Consider the following 24048-nt stretch of genomic DNA (forward strand, 5'->3'; position numbering starts at 1 on the left):
GCTCCTGAACTCCAGTGATCCACCCATCTCAGCCTCCCAAAGTGTGGGGAAGACAGGCATGAGCCACCAAGCTGGGCTGATTTATGTAATGTTAACTGGACTGTGTAATTATGGTAGCAAGCGTCACTGGCATGAATGGGTCTGTGAGCAAATACATCTCTTTGGTCCCCTATGAGCCTCAGCCTGCGGGGTGGGAACCACAGGGCTGTGGGCCTGTTCTGCAGTGAGTGGGGATGCTGGGTACTCCGGTGGGAGGCTCGTGGAGCCTGTGGTCGCGTGTGTCTCTCCTGGCCGGGGTCCCGGTGTGACTGTCAGGGTGCTCATGGGCACTGGCAGAGCCCCAAGTGCAGAGGGTCGGGCATAAAACAGGAGTGGGCAAGTTATTCCACAAATGGGAGTACAGCTTCTTCCTGCCAGGTATTCTGGGCTGACGGTGGTGAATTTTGTTCTTCTGTTTTTGGAGGATTTTCATGTGCACTTCCCATGTTAAAGTCTCCAGGAACACAATCATCTACCAATCTCAGCATTCCACATGTCTTAAGGGATAGTTATAACGTATTCTGCCCGATCACACTCTTGGTGGGTACAATAAATATGGTATTTTCCTTTTTCCATAGCAAATATCCACCAGGAGCCCTTAGGAAGACAACTTCCCCTTCCTCCCTAGAAAGACTAAATTCAACAAACTTAGTCCCATTGAATTTCTATTTCATTCTCCATCTCGAGAAGGGAGGTCTGCAGGGAAGCAGCGTCAGGGCCGTTGGCTTCTTGGAGACCTCCTTCCTGGTGGCTTAGAATATTAACACCACCTAAGTTGAAATTAAATTGAGGAAACATTTTCAAAGATACACTGAAAAACTGGGGATGTGCCTCACTTTCTCAGGGTAGACAGATGGATGTCAGTTCTCTGGATGTAGCTTCTTTTTAAAAATTTCCCCACTGTTTTGAATTGATATTTTATACTTCTGCAAACATGAGTGACGCTCTATGGGTTAGCCCTGCCCCTGGGAGTGTCAGTCTGTGAGGACAAGTAAACAGTTTTCATTCTTCTATAAAGAAACAGTGTAAATCCAGATAATAAACTTATCAAAAAATCCCAGAATTCTTTGTTCTGTGAAGCTTCTGGGTGTTGCTCCAACAGCCAGAGCTGCTCGGGGACCTCGGGCACAGGCTTGGTGCCTTCTGTTCACCTTACAGATGAAGAAACCGAGGCACACTCAGGGTCTGGAACCTGCAAGTCATAGCGGAGTACAGTGTCTGACTCCAGGGCTGGTGCATTTAACCATTTCGACCTTTCCCTTAAATACAAACTTGATATTATTGTTATTATTTGAGTCAGGGTCTTGCTTTGTCACCCAAACTGGAGGACAGTGGGACGGTCATAGCTCACTGCAGCCTAGACAAGCAATCCTCCCGCCTCAGCCTCCAGAGTAGCTGGGACTACAGGTGTGCACCACCATGTCCAGCTAACTTTTAAGATTATTTTTGTAGAGATGGAGTCTCCTGGGATTACAGGCATGAGCCACTGCACCTGGCCTATCAGATAATTTTCGCAATTTACAGTAAAATTCACTCTTATCAGTATATGGTTCTGTGAATCTGGACAAACACACGGCTAGGCAGTCATCACCACAATCAAGATTCTGTCACCTTCAACAATCCTGTCCTTTGAAGTCAGCCCACTGCCCACATCACTGACCTCCTCCGCATTCCCGTAGTTCAGCCATTTCCATGGTGTCGTCCGTGGAATCGTACAGATTGTAGCCTTGAGTCTGGTTTCTTTCACTCAGTGCATTGGATCCATCCAGGACTTTGTGTCCATAGTTCGTTCCATTTTATTGCTGAAGTACTTCATTTTGTGGATGTACTGCAATTTTTAAAAATCCCTTCATCAGCTGAAGACATTTGGAATGTGTAAAGCCAACATTATAAACATTCATTGGCCGGGCGCGGTGGCTCAAGCCTGTAATCCCAGCACTTTGGGAGGCCGAGACGGGCGGATCACGAGGTCAGGAGATCGAGACCATCCTGGCTAACACGGTGAAACCCCGTCTCTACTAAAAAATACAAAAAACTAGCCGGGCGAGGTAGCGGGCGCCTGTAGTCCCAGCTACTCGGAGGCTGAGGCAGGAGAATGGCGTAAACCCCGGAGGCGGAGCTTGCAGTGAGCTGAGATCCGGCCACTGCACTCCAGCCCGGGTGACAGAGCGAGACTCCGTCTCAAAAAAAAAAAAAAAAAACATTCACCTACAGGTTTTTGTGTGAACTAGTTTTCATTTATCTTGACTGAACACTTTGTGTGGGATCGCTGGGTCCTATGATAAGTGCATGTTTAACTAACTAGTAAGAAATTACAAACCGTCTTTCCAACGTGGCAGTAAAATTTGGCATTCCCACCACAAATGTGCGCGTGTTCTAATTGCTCCACAGTCTTGCCAGCTCTTCATGTTGTTGGTGTTTGTTTATTTTAGTCATTCTTTTGTAGATGGACTATTCTGTCTGCATTAAATTGCCTTTGCACTTTTATCAAAAAGCAAGTGGTTCTGTTTGTGTTGGTCTATTTCTGGATTCCTTTTTATATCCCATTATTCCATTTGTCTAACTTTTCTCCAGTACCACGTTTTCTGTCTTACTGCAGGTTTATAGTAAAGCATAAAATCAGGTAATGTGTCTCCTCCAACTTCATCTTCAAAATTGTTTTGGTTCTTTTCACTTTGCATATAAAGTTTAGAATCAGCTTGTCATTGTCTACAAAGTATTTTTTGCTGGAACAGTGATAAGGAGGTGTATATAGGAATCTGTAGATCAACTTTGGAAGAATTGACTTTTTTTTTTTTTTTTGAGATGGCGTCTTGCTCTGTCACCCGGGCTGGAGTGCGGTGGCGCGATCCCGGCTCACTGCAAGCTCCGCCTCCTGGGTTCCCACCATTCTCTTGCCTCAGCCTCCTGAGTAGCTGGGACTACAGGAACCCGCCACCACGCCCAGCTAATTTTTTTGTATTTTTAGTAGAGACGAGGTTTCACTGTGTTAGCCAGGATGGTCTCAATCTCCTGACCTCGTGATCTGCCTGCCTTGGCCTCCCAAAGTGCTGGGATTACAGGTGTGAGCCACCACGCCCGGCCAGAATTGACATCTTAATATTGAGCCTTGCCATCCGTGAACATGGTATATCTATTAGTTTATTTCAGTCTTATTTGATTTCTTTTGCAGTATTCAGCATTTGGATCCTGCAAATATTTTGTTAGATTTTTACCTAAGTATTTCTCTTTTTATTTTTTGTTGCTATTGTAAATGATGCCAATTTTTTTTTTATTTTTATGTATTTATTTTTTTGAGATAGAGTCTTGCTGTATCTCCCAGGCTGGAGTGCAGTGGTACAATCTCAGCTCACTGCAACCTCCGCCTCCCAGGTTCAAGAGATTCTCCTGCCTCAGCCTCCCAAGTAGCTGGGATTACAGGTGCCTGCCACCACGCCTGGCTAATTTTTGTTTTTTTTTTTAGTAGAGATGGGGTTTTGCCATGTTGACCAGGCTGGTCTTGAACTCCATACCTCAGGTGATCCACCTGCCTCGGCCTCCCAAAGTGCTGGGATTACAGGCATGAACCATCACGCCAGGCCCCAATTTTAAATATACGATTTCCAGTTGTTCATTATGAGTTTGTAGAAGTACCACTGGTTTTTGCATGGCCTCTCCTTTCTGCTTCTGTCCCTCTCAGTTAGAACAGTCTCTGCCTGTGCTGGGACTCACCCTCTCCTGCTATTGTTTAGCACAGAATGACCAAGAACTCATTCAGAGCATTCCTGGTCAAGCTGCCCTCTAAGAGTCATGAGACCTACAGCAAACTTTAGTACAAATTGTACTAACTTGGAGGAAAAGTCAGGCTGACTTATTGGTGTCTTTGGTAGAATTTTAAAAATAAAGCAAAACATGTTTTTCTGGTTCCTGTAAGCAGTGCGAATAAACCATAAACCAAGTGTACTGAGATGTTCTTGCCTGAACTTGATCCTCCAAATATGTTTCTAAACCAGAAAAGAGGGTTTCTTATGAGGGATTCTTTTTTTTTTTTTTTTTGAGACAGTGTCACTCTGTCACCAGGCTGGAGTGCAGTGGCATGATCTTGGCTCACTGCAACCTCTGCCTGCCACATTCAGGCGATTCTCCTGCCTCAGCCTCCCGAGTAGCTGGGACTACAGACACAAGCCAGCACGCCCAGCTAATTTATTTATTTATTTATTTATTTTATTTTATTTTATTTTATTTTATTTTTTGAGGTGGAGTCTTGCTCTGTCGCCCGGACTGGAGTGCAGTGGCCGGATCTCAGCTCACTGCAAGCTCCGCCTCCCAGGTTTACGCCATTCTCCTGCCTCAGCCTCCCAAGTAGCTGGGACTACAGGCGCCCGCCACCTCGCCCGGCTAGTTTTTTTTTTTTTTTTTTTTTTTTTTTGTATTTTTAGTAGAGACGGGGTTTCACCGTGTTAGCCAGGATGGTCTCGATCTCCTGACCTCGTGATCCGCCCGTCTCGGCCTCCCAAAGTGCTGGGATTACAGGCTTGAGCCACCGCGCCCGGCCTAATTTTTTAATTTTTAGTAGAGATGGGGTTTCACCATGTTGGCCACGGTGGTCTCGATCTCTTGACCTTGTGATCCACCCGCCTCCACTTCCCAAAGTGCTGGGATTATAGGCATGAGCCACCATGCCCAGCTAACTTTGGTATTTTTAGTAGAGACAGGGTTTCACCATGTTGACCAGGATGGTCTTGATCTCTTGACCTCAGGTGATCTGCCCATCTTGGCCTCCCAAAGTGCTGGGACTACAGATGTGCGCCACCACGCCCATCTAACTTTTGTATTTTTATTAGAGGATGGGGTTTCACCATGTTGGCCAGGATGGTCTCGATCTCTTGACCTCATGATCCACCCACCTCGACCTCCCAAAGTGCTGGGATTCCAGGCGTGAGCCACCACGCCCAGCCCTTAAGAGCGACTCTTTGGCTTTCAGTGGATGGCGTTAGTGTCTGTTTTCTCTCTCCTCTGGGTCTTCCTTCCTTGCCCTTGTATCATTCGTCACGTATTTAGTGAGCTATTATTGCCTCCCAGGTTCTATTCCAGAGTGGAAGGCCCAGTGGACAGACAAGGGCCTGTCCTTCCAGAGCCTGATTTTCTCAGTAATCACCTAGCACACAATCATCTGCCCATGTCCAGAGGATCATACACTGTGGATCACCTTGGAATTGGAGCTCATAAAATTTTACCCTATAGTGCTTTTCTTGACTAGCCTATGAAGTTATTTTAAGTTTTTATCTGCTAAATGCAGCTGGTGCCTCAGATTTTTTTCTTTTTGTGGCAGCTTATAGAATTTCACAAATTGCATATGCCTTCTTTTCTAAAGTATGGTTTCTTTTAAAATAATGGTTTCTTTTCAAATATGTGCAGGGCTGGGCACGGTGGCTCACGCCTGGAATCCCAGCACTTTGGGAGGCCGAGGTGGGTGGATCACAAGGTTAAGAGTTTGAGACCATCCTGGCCAACATGGTGAAATCCTGTCTCTACTAAGAATACAAAAATTAGCTGGGCATGGTGGTGCGTGCCTGTAATCCCAACTACTTGGGAGGCTGAGGCAGGAGAATTTCTTGAACCCGGGAGGCAGAGGTTGCAGTGAGCTGAGGTTGCACCACTGCACTCCAGCCTGGGCGACAGAACAAGACTCCGTCTCGAAAAAAATAAAATACGTATAGTGTAGTATCAAAGGAAAACGGCAAAACTTTAAAGATTTGCTTTGAAAATTAACTGTTTTGTAGCTTAAGAGCACAGTGTGGCAGCTTTCGACTTAACATAATTAATTCGGATGTTAGTCATGCATATCTTTTCCATCTGCCTAAGAAATTACTCAGTATTACTAATGAAGATAGTTCATGGCTTTTGGCTTCTGTCCCTCTATGTTTATTAGAAAATACTAATTTTAGAAAATTACTAATTACTTTTTCACATTTTTATTGTCAATTAAAATATCCTCACAAAATGGAGTAGCTTTCAATGTATACAGATAACTGCACAAGGAGGACAGTGACGTCTGCCACGAAAACCGCGGTCTCCCAGCGGTGGTGTGTCCCACCTGAGGTGCTCACAGCTGAGTCCAACCAACGCCCTTGTTCTCAGCTTGGCCTCTCACTGTTTTGCCCCTTTGCTGCTGCTCTGCACAGCTCTTGGGGAGCTTTCCAGGGCAGCCGTCTGACCGCGGCTCTGTTTCCTGACCACCTGCATGGGATGGCAAAGTGGGGGTGGGGATGGTTCTGTAGCCAGTCTGATTTGTGCGCTGTTGAGAGGGGGAGGAGAGCAGAATTTTTGAAGGAGTATATGTACCAGTTTTGGTGGAGATGGATGAAGTTCTGGGTCTCTTTAATATTCGATTTAAGAAGGTAAGTGGTGAGAGCGGAAAGTGTGGTGGGAACGTGTGGGCCCTGCAGGCCTCTGGTCCAGCTCACACGCTGTCTGTCCTCTCGGCCTTCAGTGAAGCGTTATGTCCGGAAAGGGATCCCACTGGAGCACCGTGCCCGCGTCTGGATGGCGCTGAGTGGGGCCCAGGCTCAGATGGACCAGAATCCCGGCTACTATCACCGGCTTCTCCAGGGAGAGAGAAACCCCAGGCTGGAGGATGCCATCAGGACAGGTGAGGCTGCGGGGATCAGGCTCTGGCACAGGGCCTGGGGTCAGAAGGAACTGGTTTCCACCCAGTGTCTAGTCTCAGTTTCCAGGAGTGAGTGGTGCGTCTGCTGGTTTTAACTTAAAGTTACGTCTTCCTACACGAAAGAATCAAAACTGAAGCCTGGCTGGGCATGGTGGCTCAAGCCTGTAATCCCAGCACTTTGGGAGGCCGAGACGGGCGGATCACGAGGTCAGGAGATCGAGACCATCCTGGCTAACATGGTGAAACCCCGTCTCTACTAAAAAATACAAAAAACTAGCTGGGCAAGGTGGCAGGCGCCTGTAGTCCCAGCTACTCAGGAGGCTGAGGCAGGAGAAGGGCGTAAACCCGGGAGGCGGAGCTTGCAGTGAGCTGAGATCCGGCCACTGCACTCCAGCCTGGGTGACAGAGCGAGACTCCGTCTCAAAAAAAACAAAACAAAACAAAACAAAACAAAAACTGAAGCCTTTGCAAGGGGAGAACAATGATTGTAATTCACTCAGCAGATATTCACGTGCTTAGCTGGCTAATACGGAAATGGTCACGAAGGAGCAGATACGCTCCGTGAAGACTTGCAGGACAGTGAGATGCAGCCTCTGTTGCCGGTGGGCTTTGCACCGGGCACTGGTCGCGTGGCCGTCATATGCAGCCGCGTTCATGAGGCCGCACACCAGGGCTTCCTTTGTTGTGTCTATCATAATTGCTGGACTCCCTTCTCCTCTGATTTTCTCAGTAATCACATAGCCATAGGGTCCCTGGCTCTCAGAAGTTCAGAATGCTAACAAAATTGATTAACCCAAGGCCGGGTGCGGTGGCTCATGCCTGTAATCCCAGCACTTTGAGAGGCCGAGGAGGGCGGAGTCACCTGAGATTAGGAGTTCGAGACCAGCCTGGCCAACGTGGAGAAACCCCCCTCTACTAAAAATTCAAAAACAGCTGGGCATGGTGGTGCGTGTCTGTAGTCCCAGCTACTCGGGAGCTGAGGCAGGAGAATCGCTTGAACCCGGGAGGTGGAAGTTGTGGCGAGCTGGGATCGCACCATTGCACTCCAGCCTGGGCAACAAGGGTGAAACTCCATCTCAAAAAAAAAACGAAAAGAAAAGTTGGTTAACCTAAATTGAATAACTAGATTTTTAGAAAGTACATCTGCCCTTCTGATTTTAACAGTTTTTGAGAAATACACACTTAAACACAATATACTTAATTTTTAAAAACCCAGTGGCTTTAAAGTGCTGTGAGGTTAGAAAGACTTGGGAGGGTGAGGACGTGGTGCATCCTGCTGCCCTTCCTGGGGATCTCCTGTCCACAGGGCTGAGCCAATGGGGAGGGGGCTACCCAGGCTGGGGGCTGGGGCTGCCGGGAAGAGGCTGCATGCTGACCGCAGAGTGATTGCCGCCAAAGGTCTCCAAGCAGATGCACAGCCTGGTGGCCAGAAACGCTGATTCAGGTTGGGAAGAGGAGAGCTTGAGTGCAGTGGGGAGGGGGTGCATAGTCAAACAGAGCACTGCTGTCTGAAAAATGAGTTTAAAGGCTCTGTTTTGTGTTTCTTGGATGATTTTTTTTTTTTTTTTTTGAGACTGGTGTCACTCCGTTACCCAGACTGGAGTGTAAGTGTAGTAGTGCAGTCACAGTGAGTGCTTACTGCAGCCTTGACCTACCAGGCTCAAGTGACCCTCCCGTCTCAGCCACCCATGTAGCTGGAAGTGATCAGGACCACAGGTGTGCACCACCACACCTGGCTCATTTTTTTAATTTTTATTTTATTTTTTTATTATTTTTATTTTTTTTTTTGAGACAGAGTCTCGCTCTGTGGCCCAGGCTGGAGTGCAGTGGCACGATCTTGGCTCACTGCAAGCTCTGCCTCCCGGGTTCACGCCATTCTCCTGCCTCAGCCTCCCGAGTAGCTGGGACTACAGGCGCCGCCACCACGCCCGGCTAGGTTTTTTGTATTTTTTTAGTAGAGACGGGGTTTCACTGTGTTAGCCAGGATGGTCTCGATCTCCTGATCTCGTAATCCGCCCGTCTCGGCCTCCCAAAGTGCTGGGATTACAGGCGTGAGCCACCGCGCCCGGCCAATTTTATTTTTTTGCAGAGATGGGGTTTTGGTTTTGAACTCCTGGGCTCTGAGGATTCTCCCTCCTTCACCTCCCAAAGTGCTGGAGTTACAGGAGGGAGCCACTCGCCTGGCTGAATCTTTTTTTCAATTATGGTAAAATATGCCTAATATAAAATTTACCATTTCATTTTCCCAAGCTGAAGCTCTGTCTCCATTGTCAAGCACCACCCTGTGTCCCTGCCCAGCCCCTGACAGCCCACTGTGCACTTGTCTCTGTGCTTTGGCAACTCCAGGGTCGCATAAGAGGAGTCCTGTGGGTTGCGTCCTGTGCGACTGGTGTCCTTTGCCTCACTTCAGTCCTCAGGGATCCTCTGTGCTGCATCTCGTGTGAGAATTTCCTCCTTCTTTAAGAGTGAATAATATTCCACGCATGGGCAGACAACATTTTGTTCATTTATCCACCTGTCAGTGGACCCCTGGGCTCTCCTGCCGCATGGCTGTTGTGGGTGGCACGGCCGTGAGCCTGAGTATGTGGATTCTTCTGGGTCCCTGCTTTCAGCTGTGGGCTCCTACCCAGAGTGTGGGGCTGCTGGATCCATGGCAGTTCTGTGCTTAGTCATTGGAGGCACCTGGTCAGTTATCTTTCGGGAGCCATGCAGTGGATGGTCCAGCCCCACAGAGCCAATGCCAGGCCACGCAGTGCAGACAGAAAGCTCCCTCCACAGTGGAGATGGAGCCATCTCCTTTCCCACAGGATGCTATCAAAACCTATCAAGACGCTTAGCATGATGGCGCACGCCTGTAATCCCAGCACTTCGGGAAGCTGAGGCAGGCAGATTATTTGAGCTCAGGAGTTCAAGACCAGCCTGGCTAACATGGCAAAACTCTGTTTCTACAAAACAATACATAAATTAGCCCAGGCATGGTGGTGTGTGCCTGTAGTCTCAGCTACTCAGGAGGCTGAGGTGGGAGGATCATTTGAGCCCTGGAGGTCGAGGATGCAGTGAGCCGTGATTGCACCACTGCACTCCAGCCTGGGTGACAGAGTGAGACCCTATGTCAAAAAATATATATATATGGAAAAATTCAATAAAAATACTACATAGACATGAACACAGCTGGTCACTCTAGTCTGAAATAGCAAAAATACTAACTTCCCCTTGACTGATTCCAGTTTTTGGAATGTTTAGAATTCCATTTAAAAAAAAAAAATGCTCTTTTGTAAGATAACACACAATGAGAAATAATGTGCTCTGAGGCATTGAACTAACGTTCGCCCAAATCTAGTTTTTTGTAAGCAAAGACAAGGCCTGGGGCCAGAGGTCGGAAACAGACTCACAGTGTTTTGCAGCCGTTGTGGACCATAGGCGGTTGGGTTCCTCCCGGGTGGGGTATGTGCGCACATCTCGGCGTCACGGCTGGCGGGGACTGCTGTGAGTCAGTCTGGGAACCTGCCGTCCGCTGGTGACCACGTGGGCTGCCTGGTGAACACCTCTAACGGAGGTAGGGCCAGTGGGAGCAGAAACCAGTGGAGTTGTCAAGCCGGCATTATCCTTCCTGCTCGGCTTGCGTCCGGGGTTAACGTGGAGGTCAGCTTCAGTGAGGCCTGGCACTGGGTCAGCGTGAGGCTTGGTTAGTCTCGGGGACCCATGTGGTATCCGGATCCCCCGGCACTAGACAGCTTGTCCAGGGCCACTGTCCTGCCAAGAGATGCCTGGGCCGGACAGTGAGGGGGCTGGTGCCGAGGAAGGAAGAGGCCGGCAGGGATGCCTCCTGCACACACAAGCCGACAACGCGAGGTTTATTCAGTTCTCAGCTCTCAGCCGTGTCCTTTATCTCTGAGGAGTCTCAGTTTATTCTGTCTCCTTCTGTTTTGGATCTTCAGAAATAGGAAAGTGTCCCAAAGTTTTGTGGGCATTTCTCTTCACCTGTCACCCTGGGTCCTCGAGGCAGAGTTGCCTCCACTATGCGCAAGGTGCGAGGTGCAGGAGGCCTGTGCTGGGGACTGGGAGGAGACGGGCATCGAGGAAGGAGCGCCATGGCCTGGCCACCAGCTCTGGGGTTGCTCTGCCATCCCTGACTCTGCGGGAAGGACGGTTGGGGCCCCCCCTGTACCCCGAGTCCAGGATCACCCCCTCCTTCCTGGCCCAGTGAGCCTGTTGCTCTGGCTGTGTTGAGTCTGCCGTGCGGCCAGGGTGAAAACCAGTCCATAAGTCCCAGGTGGAAGCCAGGCAGCCACCCTCGGGTCAGCTGGAGGGGTGGGAGGCTTGTGGAGCAGAAACCCGTGGGTGATTCCTTCTCAATTTCCCGCAGACCTGAACCGGACCTTCCCCGACAATGTGAAGTTTCGGAAGACCACGGACCCCTGCTTGCAGAAGACCCTGTACAATGTGCTGCTGGCATATGGGCACCATAACCAGGGAGTGGGCTACTGCCAGGTGAGCCTCAGGACCTTTTGACGCAAGCATGAGGTGGCTGTGACGACGGGTCTGTCCACAGCTGCAGGCTCGGCAGTGACAGCTTCATGTCTCTGTCAACAATGTTCATGAATTCCACATCCTGATGCCCCATTGAGGCTCGGACACCATTTGCCAGCAGGGAGGACAGGGAGCAGCAGCTGACGACCTAGTTTCAGCCTCAGGCAGCGGGAGGAGAATCAGTGAGCACAAGACATAGAGGGCAAGGGCTGTGGGGTGCGTGTGTGCTGTGGGAAATGTGTGCTGTGGGGCGTGTGCTATGGGGCATGTGTTGGGCGCATGTGTGCTATATTGTGGGGTGCGTGTACTGTGGGGTGTGTTGGGCATGTGTGTGCTGTGGGAAATGTGTACTGTGGGGCACGTGTGCTGTGGGGCACGTGTGCTGTGGGATATATGTGCTGTGGGTGCGTGTGCTGTGGGATATATGTGCTGTGGGATATATGTGTTGGGTGCGTATGCTGTGGGGTGTGTGTTGTGGGGCATGTGTGTGCTGTGGGAAATGTGTACTGTGGGGCGCGTGTGCTGTGGGATATATGTGCTGTGGGATATATGTGTTGTGGGGTGCGTGTGCTGTGCGGTGCATGTGCTGTGGGGTGCGTGTCCTGTGGGATATATGTGCTGTGGGGTGCATGTACCGTGGGGTATATGTGCTGTGGGGTGCATGTACCGTGGGGTATATGTGCTGTGGGGTGCATGTGCTGTGGGGTGTATGTGCTGTGGGATATATGTGCTGTGGGGTGCGTGTACTGTGGGGTATATGTGCTGTGGGGTGCATGTGCTGTGGGGTGTATGTGCTGTGGGATATATGTGCTGTGGGGTGCATGTGCTGTGGGGTATATGTGCTGTGGGATATGTGTGCTGTGGGGTGCGTGTGCTGTGGGGTGCGTGTGCTGTGGGGTGCATGTGCTGTGGGGTGTATGTGCTGTGGGATATATGTGCTGTGGGGTGCATGTGCTGTGGGATATATGTGCTGTGGGATATGTGCTGTGGGATATGTGCTGTGGGGTGCGTGTACTGTGGGGTATATGTGCTGTGGGGTGCATGTGCTATGGGGTGCATGTGCTGTGGGGTGTGTGTGCTGTGGGGTATATGTGCTGTGGGGTGCATGTGCTGTGGGATATATATGCTGTGGGGTGCGTGTGCTGTGGGATATATGTGCTGTGGGATGTGCTGTGGGGTGCTTGTGCTGTGGGGTGCGTGTGCTGTGGGGTGCGTGTGCTGTGGGGTGCGTGTGCTGTGGGATATGTGTGCTGTGGGGTGCGTGTGCTGTCGGGTGCATGTGCTGTGGGATATGTGTGCTATGGGATATATGTGCTGTGGGGTGCGTGTCCTGTGGGATATATGTGCTATGGGGTGCGTGTGCTGTGGGATATATGTGCTGTGGGGTGCGTGTGCTGTGGGGTGCATGTGCTGTGGGATATGTGCTGTGGGGTGTGTGTGCTGTGGGGTGCATGTGCTGTGGGGCACCTGTGCTGTGGGGTGCGGGTGCTGTGGGGTGCTTGTGCTGTGGGGTGCATGCACTGTGGGATGTATGTGCTGTGGGGTACGTGTGCTGTGGGATATATGTGCTGTGGGGTGCGTGTGCTGTAGGATGCATGTGCTGTGGGGCACATGTGCTGTGGGGTGCGTGTGCTGTGGGATATATGTGCTGTGGGGTGCGGGTGCTGTGGGGTGCGTGTGCTGTGGGATATAGTGCTGTGGGATATATGTGTTGTGGGGTGCGTGTGCTGTGCGGTGCATGTGCTGTGGGGTGCGTGTCCTGTGGGATATATGTGCTGTGGGGTGCATGTACCGTGGGGTATATGTGCTGTGGGGTGCATGTACCGTGGGGTATATGTGCTGTGGGGTGCATGTGCTGTGGGGTGTATGTGCTGTGGGATATATGTGCTGTGGGGTGCGTGTACTGTGGGGTATATGTGCTGTGGGGTGCATGTGCTGTGGGGTGTATGTGCTGTGGGATATATGTGCTGTGGGGTGCATGTGCTGTGGGGTATATGTGCTGTGGGATATGTGTGCTGTGGGGTGCGTGTGCTGTGGGGTGCGTGTGCTGTGGGGTGCATGTGCTGTGGGGTGTATGTGCTGTGGGATATATGTGCTGTGGGGTGCATGTGCTGTGGGATATATGTGCTGTGGGATATGTGCTGTGGGATATATGTGCTGTGGGGTGCGTGTACTGTGGGGTATATGTGCTGTGGGGTGCATGTGCTATGGGGTGCATGTGCTGTGGGGTGTGTGTGCTGTGGGGTATATGTGCTGTGGGGTGCATGTGCTGTGGGATATATATGCTGTGGGGTGCGTGTGCTGTGGGATATGTGCTGTGGGATGTGCTGTGGGGTGCTTGTGCTGTGGGGTGCGTGTGCTGTGGGGTGCGTGTGCTGTGGGGTGCGTGTGCTGTGGGATATGTGTGCTGTGGGGTGCGTGTGCTGTCGGGTGCATGTGCTGTGGGATATGTGTGCTATGGGATATATGTGCTGTGGGGTGCGTGTCCTGTGGGATATATGTGCTATGGGGTGCGTGTGCTGTGGGATATATGTGCTGTGGGGTGCGTGTGCTGTGGGGTACATGTGCTGTAGGATATATGTGCTGTGGGGTGTGTGTGCTGTGGGGTGCATGTGCTGTGGGGCACCTGTGCTGTGGGGTGCGGGTGCTGTGGGGTGCTTGTGCTGTGGGGTGCATGCACTGTGGGATGTATGTGCTGTGGGGTACGTGTGCTGTGGGATATATGTGCTGTGGGGTGCGTGTGCTGTAGGATGCATGTGCTGTGGGGCACATGTGCTGTGGGGTGCGTGTGCTGTGGGATATATGTGCTGTGGGGTGCGTGTGCTGTGGGGTGCGTGTGCTGTGGGATATATGTGCTGTGGGGTGCGTGTGCTGTGGGGTGCGGGTGCTGTGGGGTGCGTGTCCTATGGGATATATGTGCTGTGGAGTGCGTGTGCTGTGGGGTGCGGGTGCTGTGGGTTATATGTGCTATGGGGTGCGTGTGCTGTGGGGTGCATGTCCTGTGGGATATATGTGCTGTGGGGTGCGTGTGCTGTGGGGTGCATGCACTGTGGGATATATGTGCTGTGGGGTGCATGTGCTATGGGGTGCGTGTGCTGTGGGGTGCATTGCTGTGGGGTGCGTGTGCTGTGGGGTGTGTGTCCTGTGGGATATATGTGCTGTGGGGTGCGTGTGCTGTGGGGTGCATGTGCTGTGGGGTGCGTGTGCTGTGGGGTGCGTGTCCTGTGGGATATATGTGCTGTGGGGTGCGTGTGCTGTGGGGTGCATGTGCTGTGGGGTGCGTGTCCTGTGGGATATATGTGCTGTGGGGTGCGTGTGCTGTGGGGTGCGTGTCCTGTGGGATATATGTGTTGTGTGGTGCGTGTGCTGTGGTATATATGTGCTGTGGGATGTGTGTGCTGTGGAGTGCGTGTGCTGTGGGATATATGTGCTGTGGGGTGCGTGTGCCGTGGAGTGCGTGTGCTGTGGGATATATGTGCTGTGGGGTACATGTGCTGTGAGGTGCATGTGCTGTGGTGCTGTGGGGTGTGTGTGCTATGGGGTACGTGTGCTGTGGGATATATGTGCTGTGGGGTGCGTGTTCTGTGGGATGTGTGTGCTGTGAGGTGCGTGTGCTGTGGGGTGCATGTACTGTGGGGTGTGTGTGCTGTGCTGTGGGGTGCGTGTGCTATGGGATGCGTGTGCTGTGAGCTGTGTGTTGTCCTCTGAGGCCACTCCCAGAGTGTCTGCTGTCTACACTGTCATCCCCTGGCTGGCTCTGTGGTGTGAACCAGCAGGTGTGGTTGGGAGAGTCCTTGCACCTCCTGGAGGCCACCTAGCTGGGTGCATATTAAGGGCATTGCTCTTAGTAACTGGTGGAGCAAACAGGCCGGAATTGGGGGCAGCCAAGAGCCGTGCAGTCTCCTAGCCTGTGTGTGCCCTGCCTGGGCCTTTTGCCGGTGGTGCTGTTCTAGTCTCTCTGAGCTCGCTGAGGGCAGGGCAGGCATCTGGGCAGGGCTGGCCTCCACGATGGTTTCCAGGTGCACACATGGCCTGTGACTACCTGTGAGTCCCAGTGGCTGGGAGCATGGAGCCCACGGCTGCCACCGGGATTGGAGAGTGCTTTCCTGGCATTTCAGGCCATGTGCTTCACAGGCTTCTAGGGGTTGCAGCTGGCTTACATGTTTCTAGGAGGACGGAGAAGGACATTGTCGCGATGGGTGGTTCGAACCCAGCAGGCCCAGTGGTGCCACCAGAAACTTCCTGTAGGAGCCAGGAGCCAGGCATGCACCAACCAGAAAATGCAGTTTGAACGTTTGCAGGAGTGTGGAGCCCCTGCCTGGACAGCCCTGGGCCTGGCCCTGGCAGAGTGAATGCTCCCAAGGAGAAAGGGTGGACGTGTGCGTGAGGAACGCCCTGTGACAGGCCAGCAGCAGAGCCACAGGACCACGCCGTCCTCACCAGCTGCTCCGCATGCTGAGCGTGTGCAGCTCTGTAGCGGGCAGGCAGTGCTGTGTCAGGTGAAGCTGGGAGAGTCCCTCCTTTGCAGACAGAATTCCTGCCATTCCTTGCTTTTATGACTGTCCAGGAGCAAGAATTTGGCCTTTTGGAGTTGAGGTAGAGTGGGCAAGAAACCCTCTACATCATTCTATTTACTACTCCTTTGCGTTTTAAAAACAGCTTTACTAAAACACAAACACCAGCCTGGGCAAGGTGGCAAGACCCCATCTCTACAAAATATGTTAAAAAATTAGCCAGGTGTGGTGGCACACGCCTGTGGTCCCAGCTACTCAAGGGGCTGAGGTGAGAGGGTCGTTTGGGCCTGGGAGGTCAAGCCTGCAGTGAGCCATGATTGCACCACTACACTCCAGCCTGGGCAACAGAGCAACACCTTGTCTCAAAAAAAGCGAGAAACAAACCAAAAAAACACCACCCACCTGGGTGGCCTTTCCTATCATCATGCACTGTGGGAGGTCAAGGCAGGAGGATTACTTGCTTGAGGCCAAGAGTTCAAGACCAGCCTGGGCAATATAGCAAGACCCCCATCTCTATTCTGTTTTTTTTTTTTTTTGAGGCAGAGTCTTGCTCTGTTGCCCAGGCTGGAGTGCAGTGGCACAATCTCGGCTCACTGCAAGCTCCACCTCCTGGGTTCACGCCATTCTCCTGCCTCATCCCCCCGAGTAGCTGGGACTACAGGCGCCCGCCACCACACCTGGCTAATTTTTTGTATTTTTAGTAGAGATGGAGTTTCACTGTGTTAGCCAGGATGGTCTTGATCTCCTGACCTTGTGATCCGCCTGCCTTGGCCTCCCAAAGTGCTGGGATTACAGGCGTGAGTCACTGCGCCTGACCCCAAGACCCCATCTCTATTCTTAAAAAACAAACCACAGACACAATGTTACATACTAACAGAATGCCAGAGCTCAGCTGGCATTTGGAACCTACAGGCACATATGTACATGTGTGTGTGTAGATGTGCACCTGTTAGCTTGCTGTGGGCCCCTAAGGAAACACCGCAGCCTGGTAAACAGTGGAAACGAATTCTCTCTTGGCTCTGGAGGCTGTGCATCTGAGGTTGCGGCGTCTGCGGCGTGTGAGGTCACGATGTCTGCACGGTGGGTTGTTTCTGAGGCTGTGACAAAGGGACTGTCCCAGGCCTCACTCTGACTCTGCTGGTTCCTGGCAGTCCTGGGTGCCCCTCGGTGGGCAGCATCACTACTCCAGTCTCTGCCTCCATCTCTGCGTGTGTTCTCCTGTGTGTGCCTGTGTCTAAAGCTCTGCCTAAGACAAGAACACCAGGCCGGGCACAGTGGCTCAAGCCTGTAATCCCAGCATTTTGGGAGGCCGAGACGGGCTGATCACGAGGTCAGGAGATCGAGACCATCCTGGCTAACACGGTGAAACCCCGTCTCTACTAAAAAATACAAAAAAAAAACTAGCCGGTGAGGTGGCGGGCGCCTGTAGTCCCAGCTACTTGGGAGGCTGAGGCAGGAGAATGGCGTAAACCCGGGAGGCGGAGCTTGCAGTGAGCTGAGATCCAGCCACTGCACTCCAGCCTGGGTGACAGAGCAAGACTCCGTCTCAGAAAAAAAAAAAAAAAAAAAAAAAAAACACCAGGCTTGGATTAGGGCCCACCAACATCCTCCATGACCCCATCCGTAATGACATCTGCAACAGTCCTTTTCCCAAACAAGGTCCCAATCTGAGGTACTAGGGGTTAGGACTTCAACAGCTGAATTTTGGGGCGGGGGACACAATTCAATGCGTAGCAGACGTGTAGAGTTACACAGTGCACACAGGGTCTCGCTCTGTCACCCAAGCTGGAGTGCAGTAGTGTGATCTCGGCTCACTGAGCCTCAACCTCCTGTGCTCGAGCGGTTCTTCACCTTGGCCTCCTGAGTGACTGGGACCACAGGTGCACCACCACGCCCAGGTAATTTTTATATGTTTTGTAGAGATCGGGGTCTTGCCATGTTGCCCAGCCTAGTCTTGAACTCCTGAGCTCAGGTGATCCTCCTGCCTCTACCTCTCACAGTGCTGGGATCCCCCAGTGTGCCTGGCCATGTTCTGCTTTTTCTCCACGATGATCACCCACCTGCATTTCCATGTGTCCACACTGTCCACATTGTCGCCCTCTCCCAGAACCAGTAGCACTGGCCGCTCGCAGGGGTCCGTTCTCAGCCACAGTGGTCCCCCCGGGTCCGCTCAGCCACAGAGGTCTTCCCAGCATTTTTGTCATCAGCTCAAAGCAGCTGGTTCTTCCCAGAGCTTCCATTGTCATCTTCTGGAACATGATCTTCTCTGCACTGGTTACTTTTGCTTTTTGAGTCAAACTCTTAGGGTCTGTGTTTAAGGGGAGGTCCAGGTCAAAGGATGTGTAAGGCCGCGTGCCTGTCCACCAGTGCTTTGTATCCAGGTGAACAGCGCCACATCCCTGTGCGACTGAAGCCCCTGTATTCTGCCAGCATCACCCTCTGTGGCTCCCCCGTCGCACTTCCGATCACGTGAATTGATCTTGTGGGTTGGCAGAAGCTGGATTCTTTTCCCTTATTACTAAAGAAATACTTACTTTAGGAATTACAGATGAGTGACAAAGAAAAGAATTTCAGTCGTGTAAAACGCAGTCACCTGGAAATGGCACTGACTCACGACTGCAAAGCCCCCAGGGTCTGGGGCTGCCCTCGATGGAGAGGGTCACATATGTGATGTTTGAGGCGGCACCCCTTTGGCAGGTGTGCGCGTGGATTTCCCGAAAGGGTCTCCACCACGAAATTCTCCCAACACCGGTGTGTCAGAACATGTTCCTTACAGTTTTTATAAAATGTGGTCATTGGTATAGTTTTCTCTCTGGTAGACAGTTTCATGCTGTTGATATATAGTAATTTCTTTAGAAACCAATGGTAAGTTATGTTTTTTTATCACAAGGTTACCATTAGTGGATGAGTCTTTGATTTTAGTATTCAGGATTTCTTTAAACTTTTTTTTTTTCTTTTGCTTTTTCTTTTCTTCACGTAAGCTTGACTAAACACATTACTAGATGGTAGGTATTTAGTGACTCTAGAGTTCTACTAAAGGATCATTCTGGAATTATGCAGGTTTTAGGGAAAAGCAGGAGAAATGGAAACTGGGTAGTTAGTAGCTGAATGATTGCAGAATCGTGTGGAGGCTTAAAACTCAATGTGAATTTCTGTTTCTCATTTTTCTAATTTCAGGGAATGAATTTTATAGCGGGATATCTGATTCTTATAACGAATAATGAAGAAGAATCTTTTTGGCTGTTAGACGCTCTTGTTGGAAGAATACTACCTGGTATGTTGAAAATTCCTGCGCTGTGCCTGAACTGTCCTGTTTCTGGTGCTGCCAAAGTGATTCCGCTGAGAAATCAAGATTTAATTAAAACATGGTTGAATGGTTTGGGAGTTGAGGTTAAAATCTTTTTTTTTGAGACAGAGTCTCGCTCTGACACCCAGGTTAGAGTGCAGTGGCGCGATCTTGGCTGACTGGAACCTCTGCCCCTGGGTGCAAGCGATTCTCCTGCCTCAGCCTCCCGAGTAGCTGGGATTACAGGTGTGCGCCACCACGCCTGGCTAATTTTGTATTTTTAGTAGAGACGGGGTTTCACTGTGTTGGTCAGGCTGGTCTCAAACTCCTGACCCCAGGTGATCCGCCCGCCTCGGCCTCCCAAAATGCTGGAATTACAGGCATGAGCCACCGTGCCTGGCCAAAAATCTTTTTGCAGTAAAAAAAAATGTCTTTGAAATTGAGTTGAAGAGGAGAAACCCGTGTAAGTGGCCAGGTCCTGGCTGCAGCGGCTGCTTGCTCCTGGGCCAGCAGAGGGCCTTCTGTGCTGTCTTGACCCTTGCGGGCAGCTGGGGCTGCGTGGTTGGCTCACCCGCTCCTCAGTTGGTAACTTCTGTGTCTGTTGAGGGCCACAGTGTAGCTTGTACTGATCACAGAATCTCTGAGAGGCTGTCTTGATTTCATGTGTGTATTTGTTACTGAGTTTGTGAATACTAGCAAGAGCACAATAATTGTGCTATGTATATCCATAGTTACTTTTTAAGTACTTACTTTTTAAGGTGAAAACTATTCTTTTCAAACCTTTCCACTTTTCTATGCATTAATGTTTAATTATTTAATAATTAAAATGTATTTATTAGTAAGTTATCCACGGGTTATAGTGAAGGCCAGTGCAGACGATGGGCTGCAGGCTCAGGTCACTTGGGAAGAGAAGTTGAGGAGCAGTCGGGCAGGCAGGACCTGGAGCTGAGACCACTCTGCCCTTCCCCAGCCTGGCTGTGGTGCTGGGTCAAGGGGCTGCGTGTTCATCCTATAGGGCAGAGGAGACGTGAGGGGCAGCGGGGCCAGTCCCCAGTGTTTGCAGCCTGGGAGGGGTGTGGCTCCAGCTCCTGCCTGGTGAGCACACAGCGTGTGTCAGGTTCCCGCTGAGCTGTGCTTGTCCTCAGGACAGTCACACCACGCAGACAGTCACCCACCCCATTTCCAGGGTGAGGACACCGAAGGCCGGGAGAGTTTGCATGCTGGCCTGACCACCGCTGTACGTGGCCGAGCCTGGTTCAGATCCCGGCTGTGTGACTCACAAACCATCGTGTGTGTCCTCACGGACGGGGCGAAGCTCAATGCATCGTTAAGGGCAGGGAGGAATCAGTGCCACCCTCAACCCAAGAAATGGAGATGCCAGAGACCAGCCTGACGGAGTCACCCCAGAGGAAGGGAGCCCCGCAGAGCTCCCGGGAGCAGGAAGAGCCATTCGCCCGGCTGGAGGCCACGGACCTGGTGCAGCAGCAGCAGCAGGCAGAGCCTCGTGGGGCGGAAAGGATGCCGACTGTCTCAGCTCAGTTCGGTGAACGCCTGGACCAGGTGGAATGGTGAAACTAGAGGCAGATGGAGTTAGGAGACATCCAAATGTGGGATTGGCAGGACGTGGAAACAGGCTCACAACCTGCTTCAGTGATGTCCAAGTACAAATCACAGCGGATCTTCCCATCCGTGGGCCGTGCAATTCTTTTCACCACATTTTTGTTGAAAACCTATCGTGTTCTGGGCACTGTTCAGGGGTGTGGGAAACAGGGGAGCACACACGAGTTCTGTCTTTGTGGGGGGCAGACCCCAAGCAGCGGCAGGTGAGAGCTCAGGTCGGAGGGCTCAGTGCCAACCTAGAGGGCAGGGCAGGCCCCGCCGTGCTGGTGTGATGGACAGATGCATTTTCAGTCCATAAGACGTCATTTCCGATATTCATTATGAGATTAAGTTGAACGAAACTGCAATGCAAATAGGTCTGGATTCAAAAAGAAAAGAAAGTATAAAAACTAAACTTTTAGGATTATGGGAGGAAAAGGGGTTATTCCGATCCCGGCAGAGCTCTCCCAGCGGCAGAGAAAAAAGGCAAATATACGTCCTTCTCTAAGTTATAGTGACCGACGTAGGTCGTTTCAGTGCCACGGTCATCCTGCTCTAATATCCGTCCCTCTCTAAGGTTACAGTTACCCAAACTAGGTCATTTCATTGCCACTGTTATCCTGCTCTTAATTGCTGCTTTTTAAGTTATACAAGAAATACACAGACATATTCTCGTTTCAGAAGTTCAAAAAATACAGAACTTTTTATAGAATAAAAAGTGACAGCCAGGAGCAGTGGCTCGCACCTGTAATCCTAGCACTTTGGGAGACTGAGGCGGGCAGTTAGGAGTTCAAGACCAGCCTGGCCAACATGGCAAAACACCATCTCCACTGAAAATATAAAAATTAGCCAGGTGTGGTGGCGGGCGCCTGTAATCCCAGCTACTCAGGAGGCTGAGACACAAGAATCAGCTTGAACCTGGGAGGCTGAGGTTGCAGTGAGCTGAGATCACACCACTGCACTCCAGCATGGGAGACAGAGCGAGCCTCTATCTAAAAAAGAAAAAAAAAAAAAAAAAAAAAAAAAAACAAGGCCAGGCAGAGTAACTCACATATAATCCCAGCATCTGGGAGGACACAAGGTGGAGGATCACTTGAGCCCAGAAGTTCGAGACCAGCCTGGGCAACAAAGTGAGACCCCTCCCATCTCTACTAAAAATAAAAATTTAAATAAAAGTGATGACCTGCCTTCACTAGCACATCCCCATTTATCTCCCACTCAGAGGTAACTGTTATCATCAGTCCGATGTATGTATTTCAGAGTTTTTATAGACCTATATAAACGTACATGAAAGACTGAAAATTAGTGACACAAACAGAGAAGCAAAAGAAAAGATAAACTGAGACAAAAATCTGGTTCTTTGGGAAAACTGATAAATAGACAAACCTCTGGCAAGACTAATAAGAAAAATATGTAGCCGGGCACGGAGGCTCACGCCTGTCATCCCAGCACTTTGGGAGGCTGAGGCAGGAGGATCACCTGACATCAGGAGTTCGAGACCAGCCTGACCAACATGGTGAAACTCCATCTCTACTAAAAATACAAAAATTATCTGGGCATGGTGGTGGACACCTGTAGTCCCAGCTACTCGGGAGGCTGAGGCAGGAGAATGGCGTGAACCCGGAAGACGGAGGTTGCAGAAAGCTGAGATCACACCATTGCACTTAAGCCTGGGCAACAGGACAAGACCCTGTCTCAAGTAAATAAATAAATAATAAATAAATAAATACATACATAAAAGCACAGGCACTGAAGAGAAACTTTGTTGAGGTGTAATCCACCTGTCCCACAGTCCCTCCTTTCAAGTGTATGGTGCAGTGGTGATTGGTGCGTTCATGACTTCAGAACAGGTGAGCCAAGATCACTCCACTGCACTCCAGCCTGGGTGACAGAGTGAGACTCTTATCTCAGAAAAAAAAAAAAAAAAGTATAAGATATAGTAGAAATTAAAAGGTGCTGTAATTTGAAGATTTGTAGAGATTTTTAAGAATCAAAAGAAGAAAATGAAGAGACAGAAGTGGATAATTCTGAGAAAAAAACAGCCTAATGAAGTTGACTTGAGAGAGAAAATAGAACATCTGATGGGCGTGTGCATGGACACACTGGGTTTTTACTGCTATCAGACTGTGAAGGAACAGGTAACTCCTGCTTTCTAATGTTTTTGTTTTATTTTTTATTTATTTACTTTTTCAAGACCGAGTCTCACTCTGTCGCCCAGCCTAGAGTGCAGTGGCGCAATCTTGGCTCGCTACAAGTTCTGCCTCCTGGGTTCATGCCATTCTCTTGCCTCGGACTCCTGAGTAGCTGGAATTATAGGCACCCACCACCACGCCTGGCTAATTTTTGTATTTTTAGTAAGAGATGGGGTTTCACCATGTTGGCCAGGCTGGTCTCAAACTCCTGACCTCGGGTGATCCACCCACCTCAGCCACCCAAAGTGCTGGGATTACAGGTGTGAGCCACCACACCTGGCCATTTTATTGTATTTTTTAGAGACAGGGTCTCAGTCTGTTACTCAGGCTGGAGTGCAGTGGTGTGATCATGGCTCAATCCAGCCTCAACCTCCTTAGCTCAAGTGATTCTCCTGCCTCAGTCTTTTGAGTAGCTGGGACCACAGGTGGACACCACCGTGCCCAGTAGATTTTTTTTTTTTTATTTGTAGCGATGGGGCCTTGCTATGTTGCCCAGGCTGGCCTTGAACACCTGGCGTCAAGTAATCCTCATGCCTTTGCCTCCCAAAGGGCTGTGGTTAATTCTGTTTTTTTTTTTTTTAAATAAATATTGGGGCTCATACCTATAATCCTAGCCCTTTGAGTGGTGCATGCCTGTGGGTCCCAGCTAACCAGGAGGCTGAGGTGGGAGGGTTACTTGAGCTAAGGAGGTCGAGGCTGCAGTGAGCTGTGGTAGTGCTACTGCACTCCAGCCTGGGTGACAGAGCAAGACCCTGTCTAAATAACTGATTGATTAATCAATCTTGCAAAAAATATAAAAAAGGAACTGCTCATTGCTTCATGTTATGAAGCTAGTATAACCTTCACACCATACAGGCTAATCTCACTGATGAACAGAAGTATGTAAATGTTGATTATTAATATTAGCAACTTGAATCTGCAGATGATTATGAAGTATTTTTTTTAGTTTGAAGATAGTTTATTCCAGAAATGCAAGGATGGCTTAATCATTTGGAATAATCAAGGGCAAACCCAAGCCAAGAAGGCTTAAAAGAACAACACTGGAGATATATTGTAATGCTCTAATAATTAAAATGGTGTGGTATTAGGTTATGAATGGATAAACAGACCAATGGAACAGAATTGCGAAGCCAGATAGAAATCAATCAGTCTGTGGATCTATTAATCTATGGGAATGTCTTTTGTGAGATATGTCAATTAATGGGAAAAAGACCATTTAAAACTTGATCAGCGACACTT

The 24048-nt window shown here is 50.3% G+C and overlaps 1 protein-coding gene across 3 annotated transcripts in view; it reads left to right on the top strand.

Annotated features, from left to right (window-relative positions):
• The window catches only part of GRTP1 (growth hormone regulated TBC protein 1), a 42242-nt gene that overhangs the window by 3710 nt on the left and 14484 nt on the right, over positions 1 to 24048 (top strand). For all 3 annotated transcript variants that reach the window (XM_033177161.1, XM_033177163.1, XM_033177160.1), the window contains exons 3-5: positions 6512 to 6670; positions 11055 to 11179; positions 18910 to 19006. In XM_033177161.1, coding sequence (XP_033033052.1) covers positions 6512 to 6670; positions 11055 to 11179; positions 18910 to 19006 — 381 coding nt within the window. The remainder of the gene's footprint in view (positions 1 to 6511; positions 6671 to 11054; positions 11180 to 18909; positions 19007 to 24048) is intronic.

Source organism: Trachypithecus francoisi, unplaced genomic scaffold, assembly GCF_009764315.1.
Source record: "Trachypithecus francoisi isolate TF-2019V2 unplaced genomic scaffold, Tfra_2.0 Lachesis_group18, whole genome shotgun sequence".
In the NCBI taxonomy this organism is placed as follows: domain Eukaryota; kingdom Metazoa; phylum Chordata; class Mammalia; order Primates; family Cercopithecidae; genus Trachypithecus; species Trachypithecus francoisi.